This window comes from Prionailurus viverrinus, chromosome B2 (genome assembly GCF_022837055.1).
Source record: "Prionailurus viverrinus isolate Anna chromosome B2, UM_Priviv_1.0, whole genome shotgun sequence".
NCBI classification, from domain to species: domain Eukaryota; kingdom Metazoa; phylum Chordata; class Mammalia; order Carnivora; family Felidae; genus Prionailurus; species Prionailurus viverrinus.
The window spans coordinates 139,343,395-139,370,094 of record NC_062565.1 but is presented as its reverse complement, the minus strand read 5'-3'; the positions used below and the strand labels follow the sequence as shown (position 1 = coordinate 139,370,094).

Here is a 26,700-nt window from a genome sequence, read left to right as displayed (position 1 = left end):
TGATTGCATATTATTTTTATTACCCAGTTAATTAAATTCTGCTTTATCTTTACGAGTTTTCTTTTAATTTTATTTAGAATTATTTTGTTTGACCTTTGCTAGCTCCTTAAGTTAACTGCCTAGTTGGTTCACTTTCACGTCTTTTTTCCTAGTAAATATATGCAGGTCCTGAGTACCTCTTTGACTAGACCATGCGGTTTGTGTAATGTAGTACTTTCACTGTTGGCTATTTGCAAACAGTCCATTTTAAGAGTAATTTAACTTAATTTCTTCTGCAACCAAACATATTTTTAGAAGAGTGCTTTTAAAATTCAGAGTGAGTGCTTCAGCAGCACATATACTAAACTTGGAACAATACAGAGAAGATTAGTATGATCCCTGCACAGGGATGGCGCATAAATTCATGAAACGTTCCATATTTTTGTTGACCAGAATTAAAATAAAAACTTATGCACACACAAAATATTTTTGAAAATTTCAAAGTGAATATGTTTTTGGCTGTCTGGATGGGATTCACAAAAGATCAGTGACAAAAGGTCAGTGACATAATTTGAGGAACCATGGTCTTTATAGAAAAAGATGGTAGGTTTCTTAATGACAATGGCTGTGGTAATCTCTCTTAGGGATATGTTTGCACAGTGCTGAACATGACTTCCCCTGATCTACATGTCTTCTTGAGAACATATACCTGCCATTTATACTATTTGCTCTGGGAAGAATCCTTGGTAGTTCTTTGAAATGCTTCTTACCTCATGGTCTCAGATTCATTTTTTGTCTTTATAATTATATTCCTAGCCCATTTTTGCTATTCTGGAGACCCTTGAATACATTTCTCTCTACTTAGCAATAGCAAGAAACTGTGATGATACCAGCACGTGTCTGAATTTGCAGCTTGGGCAAATCGAAGGTCAGTTTTCCAGGCAGACCTTATCATCAGGATAATATCTTAAGCCTTTGAGATCTATTCCTGCACTATCCTTCTGTTGTTAATTTCTAATTTTTCTCCTTACAATGTTATGCTTTCCTAATTAAAGCCAAAGCAAATAAGGTTCTATCTTCCTCAAACTACACAAACTATAGTAAGTATAAGATTGAAAAATATTTTTTTAGTAGACTTATATCTTTTTTTAAAGCAATTTTAGGTTCAGACCAAAATTGAGCAGAACATACTGAGATTTCCCATCTGGCCCCATCCCTACACATGCATAGTCTCCTCCATTATCAACATTACCTCCACCAAAGTAGGATATTGTTACATCTGACAAGCCCACATTGACACATCATTATCAGCCAAAGTTCATAGTTTATGTTAGGGTTCCCTCTTGGTTGTGCATTCTATGGGTTTGGACAAATGTATAATGACATGTATCCATCACTGTGGTATCATATACAGTATTTTCACTGCTACAAGAATCTTCTGTACCCCACCTATCCACCCCTCACTATCCTTACCTCATGGGCAGTCACCGATCTTTTTTACTATCTTCAGTTTTGCCTTTTCAGAATGTCATGTAATATAATTTGCAAACAAAGTTTTATTTCTTCTATCCCAATATTTACATCTTTTATTTCCTTTCCTTGTGTTGCATTAGCTAGGACTTTCAGTACAGTGTTGAAAAGGAGTGGTGAGAAGGGAAATCCTGGCCTTGTTACTGATCTTAGTGGGAAAACTTCAAGTTACTCACCATTTATGAAGTTAGCTGTAGGTTTTTTGTAGATCTTCTATATCAAGTTGAGAAATTTCACTTCCTTTTTATTGAGAGTTTTTTCTTAATCATAAATGGGTCATAGATTTTTGAAGTGCTTTTTTTAAATACATGTTGATAGGATCATGTGATTTTTCCCCCCTTTTTAATCTGTTGATGTGATGGATTACATTAATTTTTGGATATTGAATTAGCCCCACGTACCTGGGATAAATCCCATTTGATTGTGTTATATAATTCTTTTTATACTTTGTTGGGTTCAATTCGCTCATATTTTGTTGAGGACTTTTATATCTTATGTTCATGAGGCATGTTGGTCTGTAGTCTTCTTTTTTATAATGTATTTGGTTTTGGTATGAGAGTAAATCTGGCCTCACAGAATGAGTCAGGAAGTATTCCATCTGCTTGCTTCTATCTTCTGAAAGAAATTGTAGAGAATTGGCATAATTTGTTCCTTAAATGTTTGGTAGATTCACCAATGAATCCATCTGGGCCTGTGCTGTTTCAGAAGGTTATTAATTATTATTTCAATTTTAAAAATAGAGACAGGTCTATTCATATTAACTATTTATTCTCATGTTAGTTATGATAGATTGTATCTTTCAGGGGACTAGTCCATTTCACCTAGGTTATCGAATTTGTGGACATAAGAGTTGTTCATAGTGTTTCTTCATTATCTGTTTGGTGTCCAGTGAGATCTATAGTGATGTCCTCCTTTTTCATTTCTGATGTTGGTGACTTGTGTCCTCTCTTTTTTTTTTGCTTAACTAGCTGAAAAATATTTTTACTTTTGGCCTATTTAGATACTTGGAATTTAGTAGGTATAATTTACTTACTGAGTTTTTAAGAATCCAATTCCAAAATTAGCTTATTGTGTTTATTTAATTGAAGGATAGGTGAAGGGGATAATAATGAGATCAAGAATGAAAATTTTGGCCAAATAATGCTTAACAAATATTTGTTGAGAACCTACTGTCCTCCTGGCACAATTGGCCTTTGGAAGTACTTAGTGAATTATAATAAAGACAGTAGTCCTCTTGGGTAGAATTTACAATCTCATGAATATGTCTATCATGGCAGGGTAGGGAGATAATTAGGTAAATATAAGAAGATAATTTCAGGTGATGAATAAGTTATATTCAGGAAATGAAGTAGGAGTGTATAGGGTTGGAGGAAGGACCTTGATTTAGATGACTGGTCGGGGAGGATCTCCCTGAAGAGGTGATCTGAAAGCCAAATGGGACAAAGGAACCTATCTGGCAAAGTGCCCCAGACAGAGAGAAAATAAAATTCAAGGGCTCTAGCAATAGAATAAATTTTGTGGTTCAAGAAACAGAAAGAAATCCAGTGTGACTGGAACAGAGTGAGCAGGGGAAGCATAGGAAGGGATTGGAGAAGTCAACAGCAGCTGGCTTATGTGACGACTAGTGGGTCCTGTAAGGTGTTTGGATTTTGTTCTAAGTGCAATGGGATGATTTTGGAGGAACTGAACCTAGGGAGTGTTATGGGTGTGGCTTAAGTTTTAAAAAAATTACTTCATTATATGGAAAATGCATATTAGAAGCTGCAGTACACCCCGTATGTAGTTGTTGAAATATGCAAACAGTGAAATGATGGTGGTCTGGTCTAAGTTGGTAGCAATGGAGTGGTGGTGGGTGGGGAGCAGGGGGTCAGAAAAAATTATACATGTGGGGTATATTGTGCACATAAAATATAAGAATATAAAATTCATAAAAGATTCTTGCCTAGTCTATCCCTAGTCTCTAAAATGCACTGCCTTAGCACAGAGTGAACATTCAAAGAGTATTTGATGAATTGGGTAAATGAATGGATCAGAAGTGGAAGGGAAAAAGTGGAATGAAGGTTGAGTTATAAGTTTTCCAGCACATTCAGTCTCTTGTATAACTAAGTGTAATTGCAGTTCTTTAGAATTGGTATCATTTCCTGGGAAAATGTTTGCTGGGAGGGATTTAACTCCATATTTAAATACATAACTCTAAATATGTACACTGTGGATTTCCTCTAAGGCCAAAAGAAGGATGTTATACAAGTAATTATAGATCACGCTAGACTGTAATCATCGAGATAAAGAAAAGAGAGCTCCATCTTAAAAAAGGTAAGAGCATTTATCTGCTCCAAACCTTCAGTTTTGCTTAGTGAAATTAGAATAGGGTAACTTCTTTAATCTTGCCCCACTGCCCTCCCATTTTTGTATTTTGTGCTCACTTGTCTCCATCATGGATCCACATGGTTGATGGGCTCTGCAGTTTTTGGAGCCAAGGTTGACATATTTACCTATGGTACACTGGATTTATATCCTTGATTTTAGGCAATTTCCAGCTATTTTCCCCTTTTATTTCCCATTCAACCTCTACCTTGCAAATGTATTTAAAAAAGAAAAAAAACCCAAGGAAATGCCTTTTTTGTGTGCATGCCAATATGTTTTGTTTTCTTAGGATGTGAGCAGATATAAAAATTTGATGTCTGCTTTAAGTATTTCACCTAATCCTGAGTGCTCTTATGATTGGAAGAATACATTTCAGAAATAAATGGAATATTTGTTTCAAGAATGTAGAGCTACATGGACTCAATCTTAAGATTATTTCTAAAAATCACTGCCACAAGATGCTATAATAATAAAAAAGAACAACATTAAAGATCACCCAGTAAACTAGGTTTGTCTTTTCAATAAAAGCAAAATAGGGTAAAAGAGTATTGAGTCACCTAACTTAATAGAAACATCACATACCCAAGAGAAGAAAAGGTGAGAGGCTTTGAAGGGGACAAGTAAAAATACTCGTTTTCTACTTGGATGCTCTTTCCCAGTCTGATTTCTCTATTTAAAAATTTATCTCACCTGCGATCGTTTTTGTTTTGTTTTGTTTTAACCACCTCTTTCCTAACTCGCCTTCTTCCAATGTTCTTTTCTCCATGTCTATGCTTTTCTCTTTATTGTACACAGAACCAGACTACCATAACCATGATTCAGCTTCGGGCTCCTGATTGGAACTGGATTATCCCCAGGTGCTCAGTTCAAATGCCTGAGCAGAGAATCTGATTATACAGCCTGTCTCCTACATTGCTGAGCAGCTTAGGAATTTCCTGGTCTGGTGCCCTGTGGCCCTGTGAGAACAGTGTTAGCTGTTTAAATCCTGGCTACTACCTCAGAGACAGAGGCTCTGGGTGGGGAATTTTCCCTTGGAAGACAGAATAGTGGGACCAGGGATCTGAGCCTTGGTCTGCCTGGTCCAGATGGCTGTCATCTCATTGACTGTATATTGCCTCATTTGAAATCTTTCTTCATTGGGCTTTATTCAAAAGGAAGTTCATGAAATATATTTAGCCTAGCATAGTGTTTCAGGCTATGAATTTGGGGTCATAACCTATGTTTGTCTCTTTGTGGCTTTGGTCAGAGTTTTTATATCTTGACAGTCCTTCATATCAGGGCTAATGTTTTTTTTCATAGGGTCCTTACAAAGTTAATGAGATAATGTTGGCATAGTAGGTAATATAGTGCCTTTTACATACTAAAAACTCAATACATGATGGCTGTCTCCACCAGCAGCAACAGCTGTGGAAATAGGCAGTCTGTCTCTCAAAATTATACCATGGTAATGTTCTTGGTTAGCAGTGTCCTTACTGTTAAAATGAGTTATCCAGATGTATCTTAGTTACATAATTCAAATTTGTCTGTCAGTGTTATTTTAAGTCTTTTGCTATGATGTAGAGTTGTCAGAATCACTAATTAGAAGAAGCCTATGAAAGTTTTTGAATCTGTTCGCATCGATAGGTGTTCTGTTAAATAACGTTTGCAGTCTTAATAGCTACACATAATGTCAAAAGAAGCATGTAGTTGCTCTCTTTGTAACAAGTGTCTTCCATGGCCTAGCTCAAACACTTGGAACATAGTGGAACATAGCGCATGAAGCAGGGAATACCGTTTTCTACATAAACCTTTCCAGGCATTTCGTGGTGGGGAGCTAACATTGTCTTCCTTGAGACATCATATAAACTTTTTCAGTCTCAAACAGGCTTGCTTTCAAATTCTGATATGAAATATGGCATATGAATTTCCTGGAGCACGTATGTTCCAAATAGAAAAATAAAAACCACACTCTAGAAAGCACAAGGAAACACCAAAAATAAGATAGTGGGGGAGGCAAAGTTGAAAATACTGCATTTAAAGGGATAATCTGCATACGGTGTTCTCGACAGCCAAATTCTGGGCCTCCAGGAGCCTGCCTGTCCTGTCAGAGGCAGACAATAGGCCGGGAAAAGTGGGAGGATGGGGAGAGAGCAGTGCATTCATCTGGCATAATCTTGGAAAGGAGCAAACTTCTAACCATTAGTTAAGATGTTTTTTTGTCTCATCTGCTGATGTCACCAAGAAAGATCTTATTTTTAAAAAAATCCTATTTCTTTCTAGAGTTTAAATCTCTGCATTACTTGGACCTCCGTTGAGAGGGTTTGCTAGTTGGATCCCCTGAGACATTTTGAGCTAGTCTAACAGGTGTAAAGGGTCCCGGAGAAAAAGTAGGTGAGCTGCTTTCTGGATGAGTCCCTACTTTTCACCTGTAACTCGAGTCCCTTTCTCTTCCAGTGAGTTGAAGCTGGGGTTGCATGACAAATTTGTGACAGTCTCGCCTTGCTGCACAGAGCACAGTCCATGGGCCAGCAGTTTGAGCATCACCTGAGAGCTTGTTTATAATTGAGAGGCTCAAAGCCATGCTAGACTGGCTGAGTCGGATTCTGCATTTTAACAGAAGCCCTGGGTGATTGTTTGCCTATTAAAGTTTGAGAAGACTGGTCTAGAAACTCACGGGCCTGCACAGTGTGGAATTGAACTTCTGTTCTTAATTCCATCGCTGATTTACATTTTGGAAAGATCACTTACTGTTTTTCAAGACTCTCCATTTTTCCCCCCCTCCATAAAATAAAAATAGTTATCATCTTCCTTGGCAAAGCCTTGTGAGCTGGATGAGATAGACTGTCAAGTGCCGTATGTGGTGAAGGGAGTTGAAGTCCTGTTATTTTATGTAAGAAGGACTGAGCTCTTGAGGGGAAGGCTGGCAATTGCGTGAACACTGGACTGTCAGAAAAAATTCACTTATTTTGCTGCAAAAGATAAGGGATGTGGAGATGATAAAGGTGACTTCTGCTTCCAATGTGAGGTAGACCAGCGGTCTTTGCCGGCAGTCTTTTTCCTTGCTCTTTCTACAGTCTGGTTAAAATAAGACAAATAATCTAATATCTCTTAATATGGAATTATAATTTAGAAAATTATTTACATGAAAACATGGAAGGGAGAATTTATTTTAAAGTTTATTCATTTTTGAGAGAGAGCGTGCAGGGGAAGGTCAGGGAGAGAGGGGGACAGAGGATCTGAAGCATGCTCTGTGCTGACAGCAGAGACCCTGATGCGGGGTTTGAACCCACGAACCGCGAGATCATGACCTGAGGTGAAGTTGGGCGCTCAACCGACTGAGCCACCCGGGTGCCCCTGAAAGGGAGATTTTAAACATTACTTTATGCAGTAGCCCCTTCGAGGCACAGGATTAACACACCAGCACTAGTCACCTGTGCTCTGGGGTCAGGTGTAAGTTGTATTTTGTTGTGCTTATACCTGTTGTGTCTTTAGTTGTCCCGTGAACCCTGTTTATCATCTGCTTCCATTATTATTGGCTGTTCATCTTATGGCCCCGTGAAGACCCAAGCACCAGCCATTAGTGGCAGGAAAAACAAGACAGAGCTCCCAGCTGGGTCACGGGAGGGGTTGGATCATAGGTTTGTCCCCTGAGTAGCGATATGCTGTACATCTCTCAGATTATGACCCAAAAGAGCCAATAGAGATATTTTCTTGACTCTTAATGCCACCATTTGTTATTGTATTGTCCTTATGCTTGTGGGCAATTCTGGAATCTGCTTCTTAGAGGTCAGATGTACATCTAATCTTTCGGTTTCAGGTTTCCTCCCAGAAGGGGGTGCTGGATGGCTGGGAGGTGAGAGCACAGCAGGAACATTCACCTGTCAGGTTCCCCGTTGCCCCAGCAGTTTTAGCCTTATCTGAGCACACTTGCAGCTTCCTATTACCTCAGTTTCTAAGTGAATTCAAATAGAGAGTGTCTTTTGAACATTATTTGGTCATATTTTAGGGGAATTCTGTATTAACTTTCGGTAATCCCAACAGGTCCGCTTTACCTGTGGGTTTATTTCTGGAGGATCAAGTTGCACACGCATCGCACACACATGCACACCCCCCCCTTCATACCTACAGACCACACACAGACCCCACACATCACACCCATACCACACCCCCCATTCTACACACTTACCCCACACACTGCACACATCACATACCACATACACGCTACCCACGCACAGACACCTCATCCATAATGCACACACATACACACCCATATGCTCACGATTAATGCCCCCAAATTTCAGTCAGGGAAAGGAATGTGTGTGGGGAAGAAAGATAATTCCTGATATTTTAACATAAAGATGAAATATATCTATATAAATATATTAAATCATGATAAAACTATCCAAAGCAGCCCTGTTTATTTTTCATTTAGGGAATGTACTTTATACCACCTTATTCTAAGTTTCTAAAGTTATTTTTAGCTTTACCAGTTTCCTATCTTTTGAATTAGATATGTGGTCTTAACATAATCATTTTACCCTGACTTAATTATGAAGTAATGTACTAGTCACAAGTAATTTTATTTTCGATCACCATCTTTAATGGTACAACTGAGGTGCTTCATGAACACAGAGAAATTTAAAGAAACCATTTTTATTTTCTTTGTTATATACTTATTTGGTTTACTTCCTGAAGTTTGTTAAATAGATAGTACTTAAATCCTGTGGCATTGAAAGCTGTGTGTTTAGGCTTTATTCAAAGTGGAGTCTCACTTGCCTTGCTGTAGAAAAAAGGACATATAAAAACTGTCGTATCCTTGTATGTCTGAAATGCCCCAGAGTCCTCAATCCTAATGTCCCCTCTGAGAGTCTGATATCTGTTAATTCAGTTTTCTTGAGACTTTCTAGTATCTACAGCTTAACTACAGGACTGTTACCATGCTTAGTATTCCTGCTGTGCAAGTATCGTCAGTTATCAGGACAATCTCCTAAAAACCTACTTTCTCAGAGTTTTATTGATATATATTCCACATACCATATAATTCATGTATAAAAATGGTTCAGTGGTTTTTTTTCGTATATCTATAGAGCTGGACAACCATCTCCACAATTGAATTTGACAACCTTTTCAATACCACACACACACACACACACACACACACACACACACACCCCTATACACATTGGCTATCGTTCCCCATTTCTGCCTGTCGCTTCCCCAGCCCCATCCAGCCACTAATTCTGTTTATATGGATTTGCCTGTTCTGACATTTCATGTAAATGGGACACAGTGTGTGGTCTTTTGTGACTGACTTCTTTTAGTTAGCAGAATGTTTTCAAGGTTCATCTATATTGTAATATGTATCAGTACTTCGTTGCTTTCAATTACGGAATAATATTCCATTATGTGCGTATACCACATTTGGTTTATCCATTCATCAGTTGATGAACATTTAAGCTGTTCCCACCTTTTGTCTGTGATGAATTGTACTGCTATGAACAGTTGGTACAAGTTTGTGTTAGCATGCCGTTTTTATTCTCTTGAGTATGTACCTGGGAGTGGAATTGTCGGGTCATATGGTAACTCTTTGTTTAGCTTTTGAGGAAGTGCCAAACCTTTTCCTTAAGTGGTGACTTCGTTTTATATCCTTACCAGTAATGTATAAGGGTTTCAGCTTCTCCGCATCCTTTTCTACACTTACTTTGTCTGTCTTTTTGATTTTAGTCATCCTGGCAGGTGCGAGGTAGTATCTCATTGTGGTTGTGATTTGGATTCTCTGTAATGACTAATGATGCTGAGCATCTTTTCATGTGCTTATTGAGAAAAACTCACTTTTGATGTCTGCACACAGTCTGAGCCGGAAGTTCTAATTGTGTTCAAATGCAGTTTTGAATATTCCCCCCCTTTTTGGAGTCTGTTTTGGTAGAGAGCAAAGAGGTTTACTGACCGATACTTAACGTCAGTTGCAAAGTTAGTTCAACATCTTTACCCTCCCTCCATTTTATGAAAAAAACATTGGCAACACCTTGTGGTGGCTTTCTGGTAGTAGATGAGGAAAAGTTATTGCTTAAAGATGTCTAATCTTACAAAAATAAACTGTAAATTAAATCAATTTTGCTTGATTTTGAAGCTCCTATGTTAATATTGTATGCTTTTCTCTACCCTTTGGAGAGGCCTCTTTTGTTTCAGTTCTTCCTAATGCCATACCTTTGATATGGCCCTCTATCAAGCTTATTCTCAGAGTAAGACGTGAAACACCTAGAGACTAAAAAGTACATTGTGGACAAAGAAATCTTGCTGAAAAATTATTTTCAGGGAATGAAGGAATAAAGGACCAAAGTTCTAGTGGGTATTAAAGCAATATCCAGAGATGAAGATTTTCTTTGGGTAACCTATATCATTTGGGGTCCTTTCAGTTGTGTGTGATTGATAACTACACTGACAGTTGCTTAACGAAGGCAATGTATTGGCTTCCAGAACTGCAAGGGCTCCAGTAGAGTGACCAAGATCCATATTTCAGCTGTATCCTATAGATTGGCTCAATTCTTATGATTCTTGGGGTGATCTGTGGAAGCCTCCAGCTCATATTATCACATGTTTAGGAAAACAAGAGAGATTGATTCCCTGATATCCCACCCAAGTCTCAGAACTGAGTCTTCCTGACCCCAGTTGTTCTGACCTGAGACATCTGCTTATCCCTGAATCAATGACTCTGGCCAGTGTGTGGAACTGTCATTGACTTAGCCTAGCTCATGTGGTCCCCCACTAGATCCCATGCAGAGTCACGTCACTGGAAGCATTTGGGCTGAGGTTAGCAAGTTGTGGTTAAGAAGGGGGGTGGAGGTATGTGGCAGCGTGAGAAATGATCATTATCTGCTCAAAGCCACATATCACATGGGGATTCCTTCTCTCAAAGGGCAGTTTTAGGAAGGACATTAAAAACTTATCAGGAGCAATGGTTCTCAAGCTTTAGATTATATATTAGTTTGCTAGAGTTTGCTTGTCCCATCAGTGTATTTTAGAAGCAGATAACTTGTTTCACAGATTCACAGATGGAGAGGAATTTTGCCACAGGATGAATCATTCTCTGAGTCTCACCAATACCACATTTAGATGCTATTTGGATTAGATTTTGGACTTAGAATTGATGTTGGAATGGGTTAAGACTCTTGGAGATGTTGGGATTGGGTGAATGCATTTTGCATGTGAGAAGGACATGAATTTGGAGGGAGCTAGATGGTGGACTGTCACGAGTTCCAAAATTTCTATGTTGAAATTCTAGTTCAAAAGTATCTTAGAATGTGCCCTTCTTAGAAATGAGGTTGTTGCAGATTTAATTAGTTAAGATGAGGTCAGGAGGGAGAGCCCCGAATCCAATGTGACTGACATCCTTCTAAAAGGAGGAAATTTGGACACAGAGACATACACAGAGGGAAAACACCCCATGAAGACTGGAATTCTGCCACAAGCCAAGGAACTGACAGGATCTAGGAGAGAGGCCTGGAACAGAGCCTTCCCTAGTGCCTTCGAAGGGAACATGGCGCTGTCATTACAAAGGACCATAAACTGAATGGCTTAGACAACAAAAATTTATTGTCTCATAGTTCTGGAAGTTAGAAGTGCGAGATCAAGTGTCAGCAGGGCCTGGTGTTCAGACCACAATGTCTCATGTTCTCAATTTGATTTCAACTGGGTTTATTGTTATTGCTTTTTAAAAAATTTTTATTTTAATAGAGGAAACAAAGGTGTCTGAAGATGATGAAATGGAGAGACTCTACAAATCGTTGGAGCAAGCTAGTCTCTCTCCTCTCGGGGACCGACGGCCTTCAACCAAAAAGGAGCTGAGAAAGTCCTTTGTGAAGCGATGTAAGAATCCATCCATAAATGAGAAACTGCACAAAATCCGAACCTTGAACAGCACATTGAAGGTAAAAAATTTCAGACTGTGGATAAACTCTGGGTGTGGGGCAAGGAATGGCTGCTTCTGCAGAGATTCGTGCTCACCGGTGTGTGTGTTTGGGTGGAGGGGAGGGCAGTAAAAGTAACTATAATCTCTGTAGGTTGGGATGACCTTTGGCCTCCTTAAAGCACTAGAACATTTGCACAGTAGCACCAAATGCACTTTTCTACAATAGGCCTTGATTTTTACATTCACTTTGGTATAAAAGTTCAAATGTCAAGCTCCTAGAAGATAAGGACCATGTGTAATTTTTTTTGTACCCTTTACTTAGCACAGTAAATGTTGATGAAGGCTTGGGATAGTCACCTTGTGAGAATAAACAGTGAGATTCATAAGATTTTGGAATTTCATTGGATTCATTAAAGAGTGCCACTCTTCTTCTCTCCTACTTCCAGAAGAAAATATCTAGATTTCAGATAGAGCCAAGACTTCATGATTCTCAGACGTAGGCTCTGGAGTGAAGAAACACGTGAGAGACAGGCAATGGAAAAGGTACACTCGATGGTAATAGACTAGCAAGTGTTTTCACAATGGGAATGAGGCACAGGGCGCAAAACGTACTGAGGCTATTTCCAGGTCCTCTTCAACTAAAATGGTTCTTCACAACAAAAGCATCCTGCTTTCACATGTAGATTATAGCATGAACAGGAGGAGGCCAGGATACTTTGTAAAATAGTCCCAAATTAGCAGAAGATTTATAGATGCTGAAAAGCCTTGATAGATTCTGCAGTTTCATTCTGGGTTGTATATGTCCTTTTGCATCAAGAATTTGAGTCTCTTTCCAGGAAGAAACAGCAATCAAAAGCCAAGGCTACAAAGAAACAGCTGAGGGACTCTTCGTCAGATGTCCCTGTTAGTAGAATAGCTAAGCATCCTAAGAGGCTGCAAAAATGAGGCTGAAAAAGAAAAGGAAGAGGAGTATTTTAATTATACAAAGAAAAACAAAGTGTAGAGAAATTCTCTAACGTTTAATGATAGACATTAGTAGCACTCCTTTCAGAGCCAAAAATGTTCTATTCCATGGTATGTATGAAATTGGTAAACATGTTTGGTCATTCAGTGTAGTATTTTACGATTTTATTTGTGATAACTGATGTGAGTGAATACATTTTTCATTAGACCAATATTTCCTAAATCTTACTGTGTACCAGGCTCTATTCTTGGGCGCTGGGACCACTGAGTGCACCACACTGGATGGTGGAACAGAGAGGAAAATAGAATGCGGTCTGCTGAGCGGTGTAGCTGATACAAGCTTGGGTGCTTTGGTAGCCCCAGAGGAGGGACATGGCCGCCTCTCTGAAGCCATTAGGGACAAAGTCATGAAGATGCTGACAACTGGCCCATGAGTAAGAGATGAAGAATATTAGGGTTAGAAGGAAGGACATTCATGGAGGAGGAAATGTATGTCAATGGATGATATATTGCAGTCCATGTTGGGAGAAACAAGGAACATGCTAAGGAGAGGATGGACAGTTCAGGCCATTTCTAGAAGGAGAAAGACTATGGTCTTAGCAGAATAGCTAAGAACAGAATAGCAACTCAGGACTCTAGATGGTCACAGGACCATGCCCTGACCTGGCCACAGGGAGGCCAGGTTTGTACAAAGAATTCAAAGCTTTTATTGGCCCATAATATGATTCTCTGTGACCTCTTGCTCTCCATGCACTGTGGCCATGGAATTTATGAATTCAGCTTTTTCTTTTCTCCCTGTGTATTAGTTATCTATTGTGAGGTAACAACCCCAAATTTACCAACTACAGACAATGAACATTTGTCTTTTCACAGTTTCTGTGGATCAGGAATCTTGGCATGGAGCTAGATGTTTCTCTTCCAGGTCTCTCACAGACTGCAATCCCGGCATCAGCCGGGACTTTGTTCATTCCTCCATTGGGGAAGATGTGATCCTAGGCTCTATCTATCATATGGTTGTTGGCAGGATCCAGTTCCTTGCATGTTGTTGGATTGAGGTCCCAGTTGTTCACACATTTCCTTGCTCTGTGAACATACGGTAGCTTCCCAAATGGAAGTTGGCTTTCCCCAGAGTGAGTAAGACAGGAACAGTGAGTGAGCAAGATGGATCAGTCCTGTCTCAGCAGTGACACCATATTACAGTTACAGGGCACTGTGCATTAGGAGCATAAAACTTTGGTATAAAAGTCAGCCCGTGTTCAAGGAGGGGAGAATTACATAAGGGTGGGAATGCCAGGAAGGCAAGGAGCATAGGGGGCCATCTCGGGGGCGTCTACCACACCCATGTGAATATCTGTTGTCTCTGTACATTGCTGGAAATGATCCCTTTCCACAGGATCCCTTAGGCCTCACAAAAATGTAATGCTAGGCTGCGGAAACATAATCCATGTTATACGGTCCTCCTGTGAACCTCATCATGAGGGGGAAGTCATGCTGATGTGGAAACTGGCCTTTTGGGGAAAAAAAGCACATCGGCCTATTTACTGGAGAAAGATCGTTCAGTACATGTATGATTATTCATGTCAAAAGTCTTTAAGACTTACTTTAGCTATTTTTAATCAAATCACATTTAATTATAATTGTTTTAAAATTCAGAGCAGTTGAGGGGAACAGGAGAGATGCCTGGAAGGGGCCACAGTACAGCTTCTCAGGTCACCTTCTGACCTCAGTGGTGGCTTGGTTACAAGATATGTCCATTTCATGGTAATTCATCAAGCACAAGCCTTTTTATATGAGTGCTTTTCTGTACATATTACATTGTAATATAAATGTGATTTGAAAAATACTTCAAAGATGCGGTGTGGACAAACACACTGTTTCATACAGAAACAAGGAAACTTCTAACAATAATGTTTATGTTAGTGATAGGCACATTCCATAAATAAAGAAAAATCCCTGCATTGGGATTGTATTGGAACAAATTCTCTTCATGGGAATTCTTCCAGGATGTTGAATGAACTATCATGTCATATACTAAATGTAGATCTTTAGGAAGTTGTGATAACTCAACATCCATTGACTTTTGGCTAAACATGTCTTTATTTTAAAATGAACGATTAATGGGTCTGCCTGGAACTTTCTCTCAGGGTTATTCTGGTCTGTGTCCAAAGAGAAACGAACCCTCCTTTCCTCAACTGCTCTGGTAGAAGACATTTCCAGCGCTTAGTTCTTGAATCAGGCACTGACTATTTGGAGTGAAAAAGGAAAGTATAGCATTGTCTCTTTCATGGTATTATCTGGAAGCCCTGCCAGACCCCGCCTGCCTGCCAGGAGACCAGGAGGATGTCGTAAAGGTAGTTCAAAGCGTCTGGTGGGCCTCCTGCACCACAGCAGGGAGAAGCAGGGCCAGTGCGCCACGCTGCTGACTGAGTCGTGGGCTAGGAAGCAGTTCAGAGGCTCTTTTTGTTTTATTAATTTCCTTCCTTTCTATTCTCGTCTACAGTAATTTCTTTTTATCCATAAAAGAACTTAACACAGACTTGAGCCAAACGGTAAGAAACTTGAACTGCTTAGAGCTGAGAACTATATGAGAAGTGTCAGGCCAAAGTTGAAGAGACCTCTCCTGAAACCTTTGATCACATTTAGAGGGGTGGTTTATTCATTTTGCCTTAAGAGAATCAATTCTTCACATTGTGTTACTCTGCAAAGGTCTTCGTTCTTTTGATAAAATATTAGGATCTCTCTCTGAAGCGGATGTCACAATTTTTTTGTGTGTGGAAGAAACTAGAGATTTAAAAATTTCTTACGGAGTTTCAAGTTTTCATTCCCGTATAGTTAACATAAAGGGTTATATCAGTTTCAGGTGTACAATATAGTGTTTCAGCACTTTTGTACCACACCCGCTGCTCATCATGAGAAGTGGACTCTTTAAACTCCATCACCTGTTTCACCCCCGATGTCAAAATTTAGGGACAAAATAAAACTCCTTAAATAACTTCATATGAATAGCACTATTGTGATACCAAAGGAAGAAAGCTTATTTATTTTTATTTTAGAGGGGAAGATTGTTATCTGAATGTAGGTGTTGAGAACTCAGAGGGAAGAGAGAAAACTCCCTTGGCCTTGCTTGACTTTCTACCACCAATCTTTTCTAGTTACCCACTCGTCTACCCTGCCTTCCCTCTGCTTCTGGTTCACGGTCAACCTGCTTGTTATCACTCCTTGGTTACTTTACCACTACACAATTTTTCTTTCCTTTCTGGAATCCGTATATATATATATATATATATATATATAAATATAAATATATATATATATATTTATATATATATATGTATATTTTAACCTCCATCTGTCACCACATTATTGCTCTCTTGATTCAGAATTATAAATCTTACCACTCAGACTAGTATGTACATAGTACTTTATTGGAGATCCACATTTCAAGAAAACAGGAAAAAAAAAAAGAAGCAAAAGGTAGTAAAATGCCCCAAGTAAAACATAAAGTGTGAAGAACAAATAATACATTTTTGTGCCAATGTTTGTGATCATCTAAAACCAGATCCCTCATTTGGATCGAATAAATGCTACCAGTTCTAGAATCTCTAAAACGATATGCAAATGTATAGATATAAATATCTATATATTTATATGTAAACAAATAGGACGTATGTAATAAATAATATGTATATAAAATACATACATGTAAACATTTTTGTTTGTTTATGGAGAGGATTTCCTTAGGCTCTAAATAGAGTTCACGATATAAAAAAGATTTAAAAGCAGAGGTGCCTGGGTAGCTCAGTCATTTAAACATCCAACTCTTGATTTTGGCTCAGATCACGATTTGTGCTTGGTGAGTTTGAGCCCCGTGCTGTGCTCTATGCTGACGGTGCAAAGCCTACTTGGAACTCTCTCTTTCTCTCCGCCCTTCCTCTGTGCTCTCTCTTCTCTCTCTCTCTCTCTCAAAATAATAGACATTAAAAAAAGAGATTTAAAAGCAAATGGGTAATTATTCATTCACATTTTATTTCATATATTCTTTCTTTTTCCAGCAAGCATTTAGTGAATGTCTACCACGTATGAACCGTTCTTGGATGCACTTGGGGTCTCACAGTGGGCATATGAGACAAAAATCCCTTTCCTTAAGAAGCTTATGTTTAGGTAGAGGAGAAAATAAAAATAACTAAGTAAATAAAACAATTTTATAGTACGCTAAATGATGATAGATTTGATAGAGAATAGAAGTGGGGGTGAGGAATGCTGATGGATGATTTTTAATTAGGAAAGGCATGAAAAGCCTTTTTGAAAGATGAAATTTGAGTGAAATCTGAAAAGAAGGGAGTGAGTCTTGAGGCTATCTGAGGCAGAATGTTACAGGCAAAGAACAAAAATGCAAGTGCCTTGGTCCGGGAATGCCTAGTAGGCTTAAGGAAGAGCAAGGAGGTTGTTTGGCTGGAGTGTTTTGGGGGGCTGGAGCATGGAGAAAACAGCTCAGAGAGGCAATGGGGGATTCCATCACATAGTGCCTTAGTGCCACTGCTAATACCTTAACTTCAACTCAGTGAGATAGGAAGCCTTTGGAAGGTTCTGAACACAGGTGTGCTGTAGTTTGACATATTTGGAAAGTAGAGCTCCGGATTTGCTGGTGGACTGGCAGTGAGAGAAGGAGTCAAGGGTGACTCCAGTGTTTGGCCTGAGCCACTGGAAATGTGGAATTGCCATTGGGTGCTTTGCAAAAGGCCATGGCGGGAAGAGGTTTCAATGAGTACTGGAAATTGGGGTGGGTGGGACACTTAGAGAATAATAGGAGCCTCGTTTTGGACGTGTTACATTTGAGATGCCCCGTTCACGTACAGGTGGAGCTGCAGAAGAGGGGGTGTAGACAAACAAGTCTGAAGTTCAGGGGAGAGATTAGGCTTGCAAAATAAATTTGTGACCCTTAGTGCATAGGGAGAATGGGAGACATGAGATTACCAAGAACGTGGATGTACATACAGACGCAGCTAAAGGCTGAGATTCTAGAGCTCTCCAATCTTAAGAGATTGGACTAGAATGAGGAATCAGCAATAGAGATTTAGAATAAATGGCCATTTTGGGGATGAGAAAAATGTGTCACAGAAATGACGCGATGAAAGTATTTAAGAAGGAGGAGCCGATAGTTTTAGATGCTGTTGGTAAGTAAGTTAATGGTAGTTACTGGATTTAGCAACATGGAGGTCATTGATGGCCTGAGCAAGAGGAGTTCGGGTTGAACCGTGATGGGCGTGGTTCTATGAGAGAATGGGCAAGGGGACATTGGAGACAAGGTGAGGAGTAGAGCCTTTGCTGGAGCAGGGATGTGGGCTTGAGAAGGCTTTGAAGATGGGAGAGGTAACGGCACATATGATGAGCAAGTAGATAGAGATGGGAAGTTAATGAGTCGCAGGGAAGAGGGGAGAATTGCCAGAGTGGGTTTCTTGAGTATGAGGGAGTGGGTGACAGTGCACAAGTGGAGACTGGCCTTTGCTAGGAGCACAGATATTTTATCCAAAAGAACAGGAAGCAAGGCAGGGATGTGCTTGTGTTGATATAGGGAGTGGGCAGTAGGAACTTGGGAGAAGTGTTCTTTTGATTGTTTCCATTTCCTCAAAAAAAAAAAAAATAGAAAACAAGGTCTTCAACTGCAAAGGAGGATGGGGGAGGGAAGGAGATTTGGGAAGAGATGGAAGGTTTTGAAATAGTAATTTGGGAGATTGGGAGAAAAAAGGGGTAGGAAAATATGACTAATGGATAATAGTGAAAGGCACTTAGTGGCACTGGTCATAAATTTGAACTACAACCCCTGATTCCGGTTGTGAATTTTTAGCTACACGCATGGTGGCCTGGGGATAGGCAGAAAGATTGGTTTAAAATAAACATGTATTGACTGTCTCCCTGGCACTTGGCATTGTGTTACGTGCAAGACACACGGGAATGAATAAAATGTCGATTTTCTTAAGAAGCTTTAGAATACGGGGTACGTGGGTGGCTCAGTCGGTTAAGCGTCTGACTTCTGCTCAGGTCATGATCTCACAGTTCGTGAATTTGAGCCCCGCATTGGACTCTGTGCTGACAGCTTGGAGCCTGGAGCCTGCTTCGGATTCTGTGTCTCCCCATCTCTCGTCCCCTCCCCCACTCATGCTCCGTCTCTCTGATTCTCAAAAATAAAAAAAACACTTAAAAATTAAAAAAGAAGCTTAAGAGTAGGTGGCATGACAGATCCATGAACATCTAAGTATAACATGTTAAGTTCTAAGCATTGGAAGGCATGAGAGCATAAATAAAGCTTCTCAGTGCATTTAGGGGTTCAGAGAAGATTTTCTGGAGAACAGGATGCCTGAAGTGAGTATAGATTTATGAGTTATAGTAAAATCCGGTAAAGAAAGATTGGAAACTGTTCCATGTGAAGGCAACTCCAGGAAGTAGAGTTCACCAGAAGAAAGATATGGAAGGTCCTGCCTGTGGCACAACATCGCGGAGTGTGGACTGGCATCGTGTGGGGCGGGGGGGCGGGAATGCACATCAACACAGCAGAAAATGAGAAGGGCGTGGGGATCAACAGATAGAGCTCAAATCCTTAGGACCTTGGACATGAAGGAGGACGATTCAGAGGACTCGGCATTCTGGGTGGATGTCCTGCACTGCCCGTGGAGGGTGGATTTAAAGTGAGGATTAGGGGCAGGGACACATCAGGTGTGATGAATTGGATTAGGATTATGGTCAGATGGATGATGGAAACAAGAATAGACTTGAGATAAAATTTTCAGGACTGAGCGACCGTTATTGAACGTGGAGGCTGTTACACCTCATTTTTCTCTCATTCCTTGGCTACAGAACACTCTCTTCACCTGACCCAGGCATTTCAGACGTGTGTGTTACTGGTTACAGAGGAGACAGGGTAAAACAATACAGATAGATCGTTTGTTCCATTAGTATCATCGAAACACATACTGTTTTGATGGGAGGCTAGTAGTCTTTTCTTTGAACAAAAAGGTAGCCTATATGTTTATTCAGTGTGTGTTAACTAAATACATGCACGTGAGCTATTAAAAATGAAGATAATTTAATAAAGATATATTTTGTGCCATCTTGTGTCTTAGGGAACGTACTACATCCCAGTTTTACTTAGTGAAGTTTGGGTGGTCAATGAAATGATTATACAGTTGTAAGTTGTAGAAGAAATAATGGTCACTCTGAGATAGAAACATTACTGAGGTGTGGAATAAGGGTCGGTGAGGGAAGATCCTGGCTAGGTTCTTCTACTGGCCCTTGGGTAGGAGAACTTAACGTCTTCTTGGCAAATGTATGCAAATGAATGTCCTGTCATATCTCTTAGGCTTCCGGATTAGAATATTAATGTGTGAAAACACTTTGATAATTTTATGGCAAATGTATATGTGTATTTGTAAAAGATTTGAAGAGGGTTTATTGAAATTAAAATACTCACTACATCTCCCCACCCCCCTCCTTTTTTTTTTTTTTCCTTCTTGGACAGTGTAAAGAACATGACCTGGCCATGATTAACCAGTTGCTGGACGATCCGAAGTTGACAGCCAGAAAATACAGGGAGTGGAAGTTGATGAACACCCTGCTGATCCAGGATATCTATCAGCAGCAGCGGGCCCCCACGTCTGCCCACGAGGGCACCCCCCAGGGACTCGAGAAACCACCTTCCTCTGCCCATGTTGGAAATTCTATCTGAGAACAAGCCAACATTCTCTCCCCTTTTATCATACCCCAAGCAGCTCTTCAAGATGTTGCGAGAGCTCTCCTTAAAAGGAAAACTGAAACCAATTCCTCAAGCGGTGGCTAGTCCTCTAAAGACACGACTTAGGTGAGGACCTACTGTGTTGGCAACAGGAGCCCTCCTTCCGGTGGCAGTGCTTACATGGAGACTGGAGAGATTGAGCTCAGTTGAACAAACACCGTGTCCCTCCTAGGAGCTCACGGTTATGCTAGGCTTTAGGTGGGATGTGAGAAATGTGTATTCTGTTCTTCGCCCTCAAGAGAACGACAGCGGGACGAAGATTCTAATGGACAAAGATCACGTTCTACCAAGGATAATTATTCATAGAAGTGTTGTGTTTTCCAAAAGAAGAATGTAAGGATGTACATATTCCACTGGGTTGGGTAGTTGAATTCTTCGAATCATTTATGTTTTGAGTGGAGGAATGTGTTTTGCGGCAGCAACTGGAACGAGACAGTTGTGGTGTTGTGGAACCAAAATCTCTTGCCTTTGGTCCAGAATGGTGGTGCCTTTTCCGTGAGCTGAGAAATACTTCAGAGCGAGTGGTGTGTGGGAGAGCCCGAGGAGGAGGTGTGCCCTATCTTCCCACTCTCTCAAAGGACAGCTTGATGTTTCCACACTCTACCCAGGTGGGGGGGATCTGATTAAAGTTTCCTTTCCACAGAGCAGCTACAGAAATACGTTTCATTACACTTCGAGACCTCCACTCCCTCCTAGCCTTTCTAAACCACTGTAGGAGATAGAAATAAGTCCAGCAGGGAATGTTTGCTGCGTTCGTCCCTGGGTGTGGTGCCTCTGCACAGTGTCAATTTATGTCCAGTTTCCCCAGGATCAAGATTGACAAGACGATTCTGGTGTCTGAATGGTTTTGATATCCTGACTCCAGAAAACCCAATGAAAACAACAAAAGAGTTAAAATATGATTATTTTATTTTTGTATGTTTATGTCTCACTTCGGGTCCTCTGTGAATAGCTCTCTATAATGTTTGTTATTTAAGTATATTTATAGAAGGTCAAATTACTAGTGTTGTAAAAGATGGTAATTATACATTTTGCTCAATGTATATTCTCTAAGTATATACTTTTTTGCTTGAGAAAGTAGGAATACTGTTGATTCACTGGAGTTATTATGTTGCACTATGCTGTATGAGGAATGCTCAGGATATCTTGTGGGATAAATACGGAGGCATGCGTTAATAATCTTCCATTTTCTGGCTTCTTTCTCTTTCTCTCCCTCTCTTTCTCAACCCAGAGTGCTCAGATTTCTCTATCTGTGGTCAGGCATTCTTTTAACCAGAAAAGGATTTTCATCTTAGGTTATTTCTTGTAGTGAATAAACTTTGTAAGCTTTATGCCATTTATGCCCACAAGCCCTAAACCAAATGAAACACAGCTAATATGGTGTTTTGTCTAAGGTCTAATAGAAATTTGGGGGTCTGTTAAAGAGAACTCATTTTATTACTAATTACTAATCATGAATATTTCTCATAAGAATAACCACAACCCAGCAAAAACCCAGTTTGGCCTTACCCCTAGCAAATGGTCAGGCTAACACAGTGTGCTTTATAGAGTCAAAGTGTGGCTTGACATTCAAGTGGAAATAACCGTCTTTTTTAATCTGCAAACTAGATGGAAATAGTTGTTGAATATTTCCTCAATCTTTACTCAGAAGTGTTAATACTTTGTAAACAACAACAATCCTCGTATTAAGAAAGAAAAAAAAAAACAGGAAACAAGTCAGAGTACTAGAAGCTTTTGTAAGATAAGAGATTATGTCAGTCCCTATGGCCCAGTAAACATTTAAGGGGACCCATCCCAAGTGGAGTGTGCTGGGCCAAGGACTCCCTGGAAGAGGGGGCCTGGTCCCGGTGAATGTTCTGTTGGCCCCAGCTCTGGGCGCAACCATACAGGTCCTCAGATTAGACCCCGAAGCTCCTGCTTTGAGAGGCCAGTGCTTTACTGTCTTTACTCTGGGAATCATCACTGATTATTTCTACAATTAGCAGCTATTAGAAGGTTAATTGTTTAGGATTCACAGTGTAAACAGATTGTTGAGAGAAGGAGACATAATAATGGACATAATAATTAATAATTCCACCTTCTTTCCTTTGGCTTGAAATACAAACCTATAAACTTCAAAACAATTTTTCTAAATTGAGGTGCCCCAGAAGCTTTTGGCCTGGGCTTGTGAATACACCTCAGTGCTTTACTTTGGCTTTGGCTTTTCATGAATACACGCTTAGGTGACCGTGTAGGGTAAATTCCTTAGGAGCACTCCAAATTAAAGGCAAAAGAGGTCCATGAGATTGCTGAATTAAACCTTTCAGTTACTTTTCAAAGTCAAGTTAGTCTAGAAGCTTTGGCTTTGTTAAAGCACATACTGTGCAGAATGTCCCCCAATGAAAGTGAGATCCAACTGCCCCGTCCTGCCCCCTCTCTTCTAGACCAGGCTCACCTTCTGGTTAGTGTTTCACCCTCTGAAAACACTTTCACTCTGCATTGCTTTGTGTTAGGAAGTAAGGGGCTGCCTCTGTGAGGTCCCAGCTTCAACTGTGGCCACTAAGAGGAAGTGGAGGGTAGTGGGAAGTGACAGGAAGAGTGGGTGACACTTTCCCTGACACTCAGTTTAGGAATAACTCAGCCTTTTTGTTGTTGTTGTTGTTGTTTCAAAGGATATTAGGAAAACTGGATTACTTCCAGTTTATTCCTGAGGGTTAGGTCATCTCTGAAATGGATTTTGGGTAGTTTCATGGGGTTCACAGGGTAACTCTTTTGCCCATTCCTGTAGATGTAGGGTCTGAAGGCTGTGAAATGACCCAGAACCATGCCAGCTCAGGAAGCAGAGAACCTGAGTGTAATCAGGTCCAAACCTGTGGCACCTGCTGTGGATTAGGATCTGGATGGGACTCCTCTTTGGGGTTGTGTGGAGGACCATTTCTCTCTATTGTTAGCCTGTAGACCCAAACTAGTGCCTGATAGGATACCTCCGTGGCTGGAACATTGCAGCACGTGCTGAATCAAATGGTCCCACACTTGAAGGGCGTCTATTACTTTTAATAAGTTTTTGTTCCGGCACAATCTCAGCTTGGCATCAAAGACCTAAGAAGAATCATAAGGTATATATTACTGCCAAGACTCCCAGAAGCCTAAGAAAGATTACGTTTGGAGTCAGATTTCAGTGTGAAACCCAAGCCTTATATTTACGTAGCACTTTGTTGTTTGCATGTATGCGTGTTTCAGGCTTCCGTCCCTTTCCCTCCCCAGTGGTCTTGGTGGGATGCGTGATCACTCCTCCTTTTTTGACAGGGAGGAAAGAAACTCCTCCCATTTCTCTCATTCTTCTCTCTCCCGGTTCCTTGCGCAGTCACTGTTGGGCCCCAGCCCTGTGACATGCAGTGTGCATGCATTGCCGGGGTGGCCGGGGTGGCTTTTGTGAAGTCATCGGCTGGGAGCCTGAGGGGAGGCTCTTTTACTTGAGCACGGTCTCTTCCCCAGGGCTGAGGGGCTGCCCTTCCTGCAGCAACCGACTGCTGGGTTGACCATGAGTTGCGGTGTGACCCAATCACTGTGCTTCCTTTTCCTTCCTTCTGTAACTTCCATGCTTGTTGGGTGCTGTGAGATCTGTGGATGTAAGAGGTGGTTGAAGAAATGGAGATCATTTGTTTTCCTCTAAAAGCCAGTTGGAGATGGAGTCTGGTGACTCGGGGTTAGGCCCTCAGCCTTCCTCTCCCAATTTCTTCTCCTGCAGCATTTTGATACAAAGCCATGCAGAAGATGTGGGTAATTTAGGTCCAGAGGATGCCCATCCAAAACAGGCCAGTGTGTTAAAAATAACCAATAACCTTTGGTTCGTTTTAGGGTATATCTCTTCTTCAGTCTATTAGAATATGATATTTGAGAGTCCAATTTATTTTCCTTCTAATTTTTTGTGTACTTACCTCGCAAGAGAAATCGAGTCCTAGAAATGTCAGGTGGCCGCCCTGCTAGGGTTTTGTAATATGTAATGAAAAAGGAAAGCCCCTGAAACTGATTTTTAACAACCCATATGAAGCGGGTTAGGGAGCAGGAATAATTCCAGCCGTCACAGAAAGCTCCTCTCTCTGAACAGGATTTTGACAGCTCTGTGTTCTTCTAGGTTGTGAGACAGGAAGCAATTTCCCTGCTTCCTCTGCACATTTTTACTCTTCCCCATTCTACCATAGACCACAGAAGACATTAAAAATGATTCTCCGTTAAAAAACAAAGTTTGTCCGTATCTCTTCCTGTGAGACTTAACTGCACTATATTGATATTTCTTCATGTTGCGTCCAAAGGGGAAGCATGCCCCGTGGACACATTTAGCATCCCATAATAAAAACCAGAATTTTTAGTCACCGTAGACTTTAATGTCCTTGCATGATGGGGATGTGACTGTTAGAGCTGCATGGTGTTTGGGGCAAGATGATAATGTGGAAATGACACCTTCAATGTCATTGTGCTTTCGTTCTCTGTCACCTATCCTCTTTGAACAGAAAAAAAGAGGCACGGCTCATTTCTTCTGCTTTGTTTTTTGAGAGTGACTTGTAAGATACAAATAAAAACAAGAGAAAATATATCTAGTAAAATGACATGGAAAAAATATCGAAATCTACTACTGTGTTCATTTTCTGCCCTGCTGTGCTGCTTCCTCCAAGAACAAGCTCCCCCTGGAAGGGTTTGAGGACTGGGCTTTTAGTTTCTGTAAAGGTTATAGTGCCCTCTGGTGGCCATCATAAGAATAACTGATTCTAGACTATTATTATTTTCAAAGCATTTAATTGTGTTGGAAAGTCTGTTTCAGTAATAACAGATGTGGTTATTCTCCAGTGGTCCTTACCTTACAGGCTTGTTAGTAAAAATATGTATTTTTTCAAAATTGTTGGTCCACAAAAAAACGTTACATTGTTAGGCACTCACACTTTATTCAGAGAATTTTTAAAATTTGCACATCATAAAAATTAAGACCTGTGGCACGTATGTTCCCTAAAACATGTAAGCTGTTTTTGGGAGAAATGAACAAATATTGAAATATCATAATAAATTGCCTTTGGTTTGGGTCACTGAAGGGAGGAAGTTCACCTGCATTCGAACTGGATTCACACATCTTTAATTGCTGTCTACACAAACAAAGGGTTATCCCCCCCCCCCCGCCCCCACTCTCCCAGTTCTCACTTCGCACGTTCAGCCCTACCCTCTGTTTTCTCCATTGGGCTACCACCAATTATGTCTAGGCTCCCACATAGAAGTGGGAAAAATTATTCTAGGCCAAAAGGATGAGCAAAAGGCATATGTACGGCGTGTTCCTGATTTCTAGAACAATCTTATAGTTTTCTATTGCTGCTGTAACAGATTACAAATTTAGCAGCTTCAAAGAATGTGTTTTCTTATGGTTCTGGAGGTCATATTTTAGCTTTCTTGGACTAAAATCAAGGTGTTGGCAACATTATGTTTCTCTGGAGGCCCAGGGGAGAATACATTCCCTTCCCTCTTCAGGTCCCCCACATTCTTTGCTCCTTGGCTCCCTTCGTCCAACTCCAAAGTCAGCAATATCGTATCTCTGTGCACACTTCTTCCTAGTCACACCTGCTTCTAAGGACCCTTGTGATTACATTGGGTCCATTTGATTGATCCAGGAGACTCTTTCCATTTTAATGCCAGCTGATTAGCAACGTGACTTCAATCTGCAACCTTGATTCCCCCTTTGGGGTGCACACACAATTTCCAGTGATTAGGAGATGACCATTGTTCTGCCTACTGCAAGCCTCCATTTTCAAATAGCCTGCGTAGTCCCATCAATTTCTGAACCATTGATTTCTCCCAGAAATTCTAGATTTCCAAGTTTTAAGCACAGGCATGAAAGTTCTTTGTCATACTACTCGACTTGAATTTGATTTCATCAAAATATGTTCACATAAGAAAGGTAATTCCATCTTTATGAGGAGAAAACAAAAGTCTTAGGTTTTTAAAAACAAAATATGTTTCTTTAGGGGCACCTGGTAGCTCAGTCAGTTGAGCCTCTGATTTTGGCTCAGGTCATGATCTCATGGTCTGTGAGTTAAAGCCCCATGTCGGGCTCTGTGCTGACAGCTTAGAGCCTGGAGCCTGCTTCAGATTCTGTGTCTCCCTCTCTCTCTGACCCTCCCCCGTTCATGCTCTGTCTCTCTGTCTCAAAAATAAACATTAAAAAAGTGTT

General features: G+C 40.5%; 2 protein-coding genes and 1 non-coding gene across 5 annotated transcripts in view; 2 read left to right on the top strand and 1 right to left on the bottom strand.

Annotated features, from left to right (window-relative positions):
- The window catches only part of IPCEF1 (interaction protein for cytohesin exchange factors 1), a 181,890-nt gene extending 156,781 nt beyond the window's left edge, over nucleotides 1-25,109 (top strand). For all 3 annotated transcript variants that reach the window (XM_047858607.1, XM_047858608.1, XM_047858609.1), the window contains 2 exons: nucleotides 11,587-11,780; nucleotides 20,238-25,109. In XM_047858607.1, coding sequence (XP_047714563.1) covers nucleotides 11,587-11,780; nucleotides 20,238-20,444 — 401 coding nt within the window. In that variant the 3' untranslated portion in view covers nucleotides 20,445-25,109. The remainder of the gene's footprint in view (nucleotides 1-11,586; nucleotides 11,781-20,237) is intronic.
- Nucleotides 1-26,700, bottom strand: part of OPRM1 (opioid receptor mu 1) — a 168,367-nt gene that overhangs the window by 50,528 nt on the left and 91,139 nt on the right. The window lies entirely within an intron of this gene.
- Nucleotides 321-423, top strand: LOC125166978 (U6 spliceosomal RNA). The gene has a single exon (XR_007152655.1). It is a non-coding gene; the product is annotated as a U6 spliceosomal RNA (small nuclear RNA).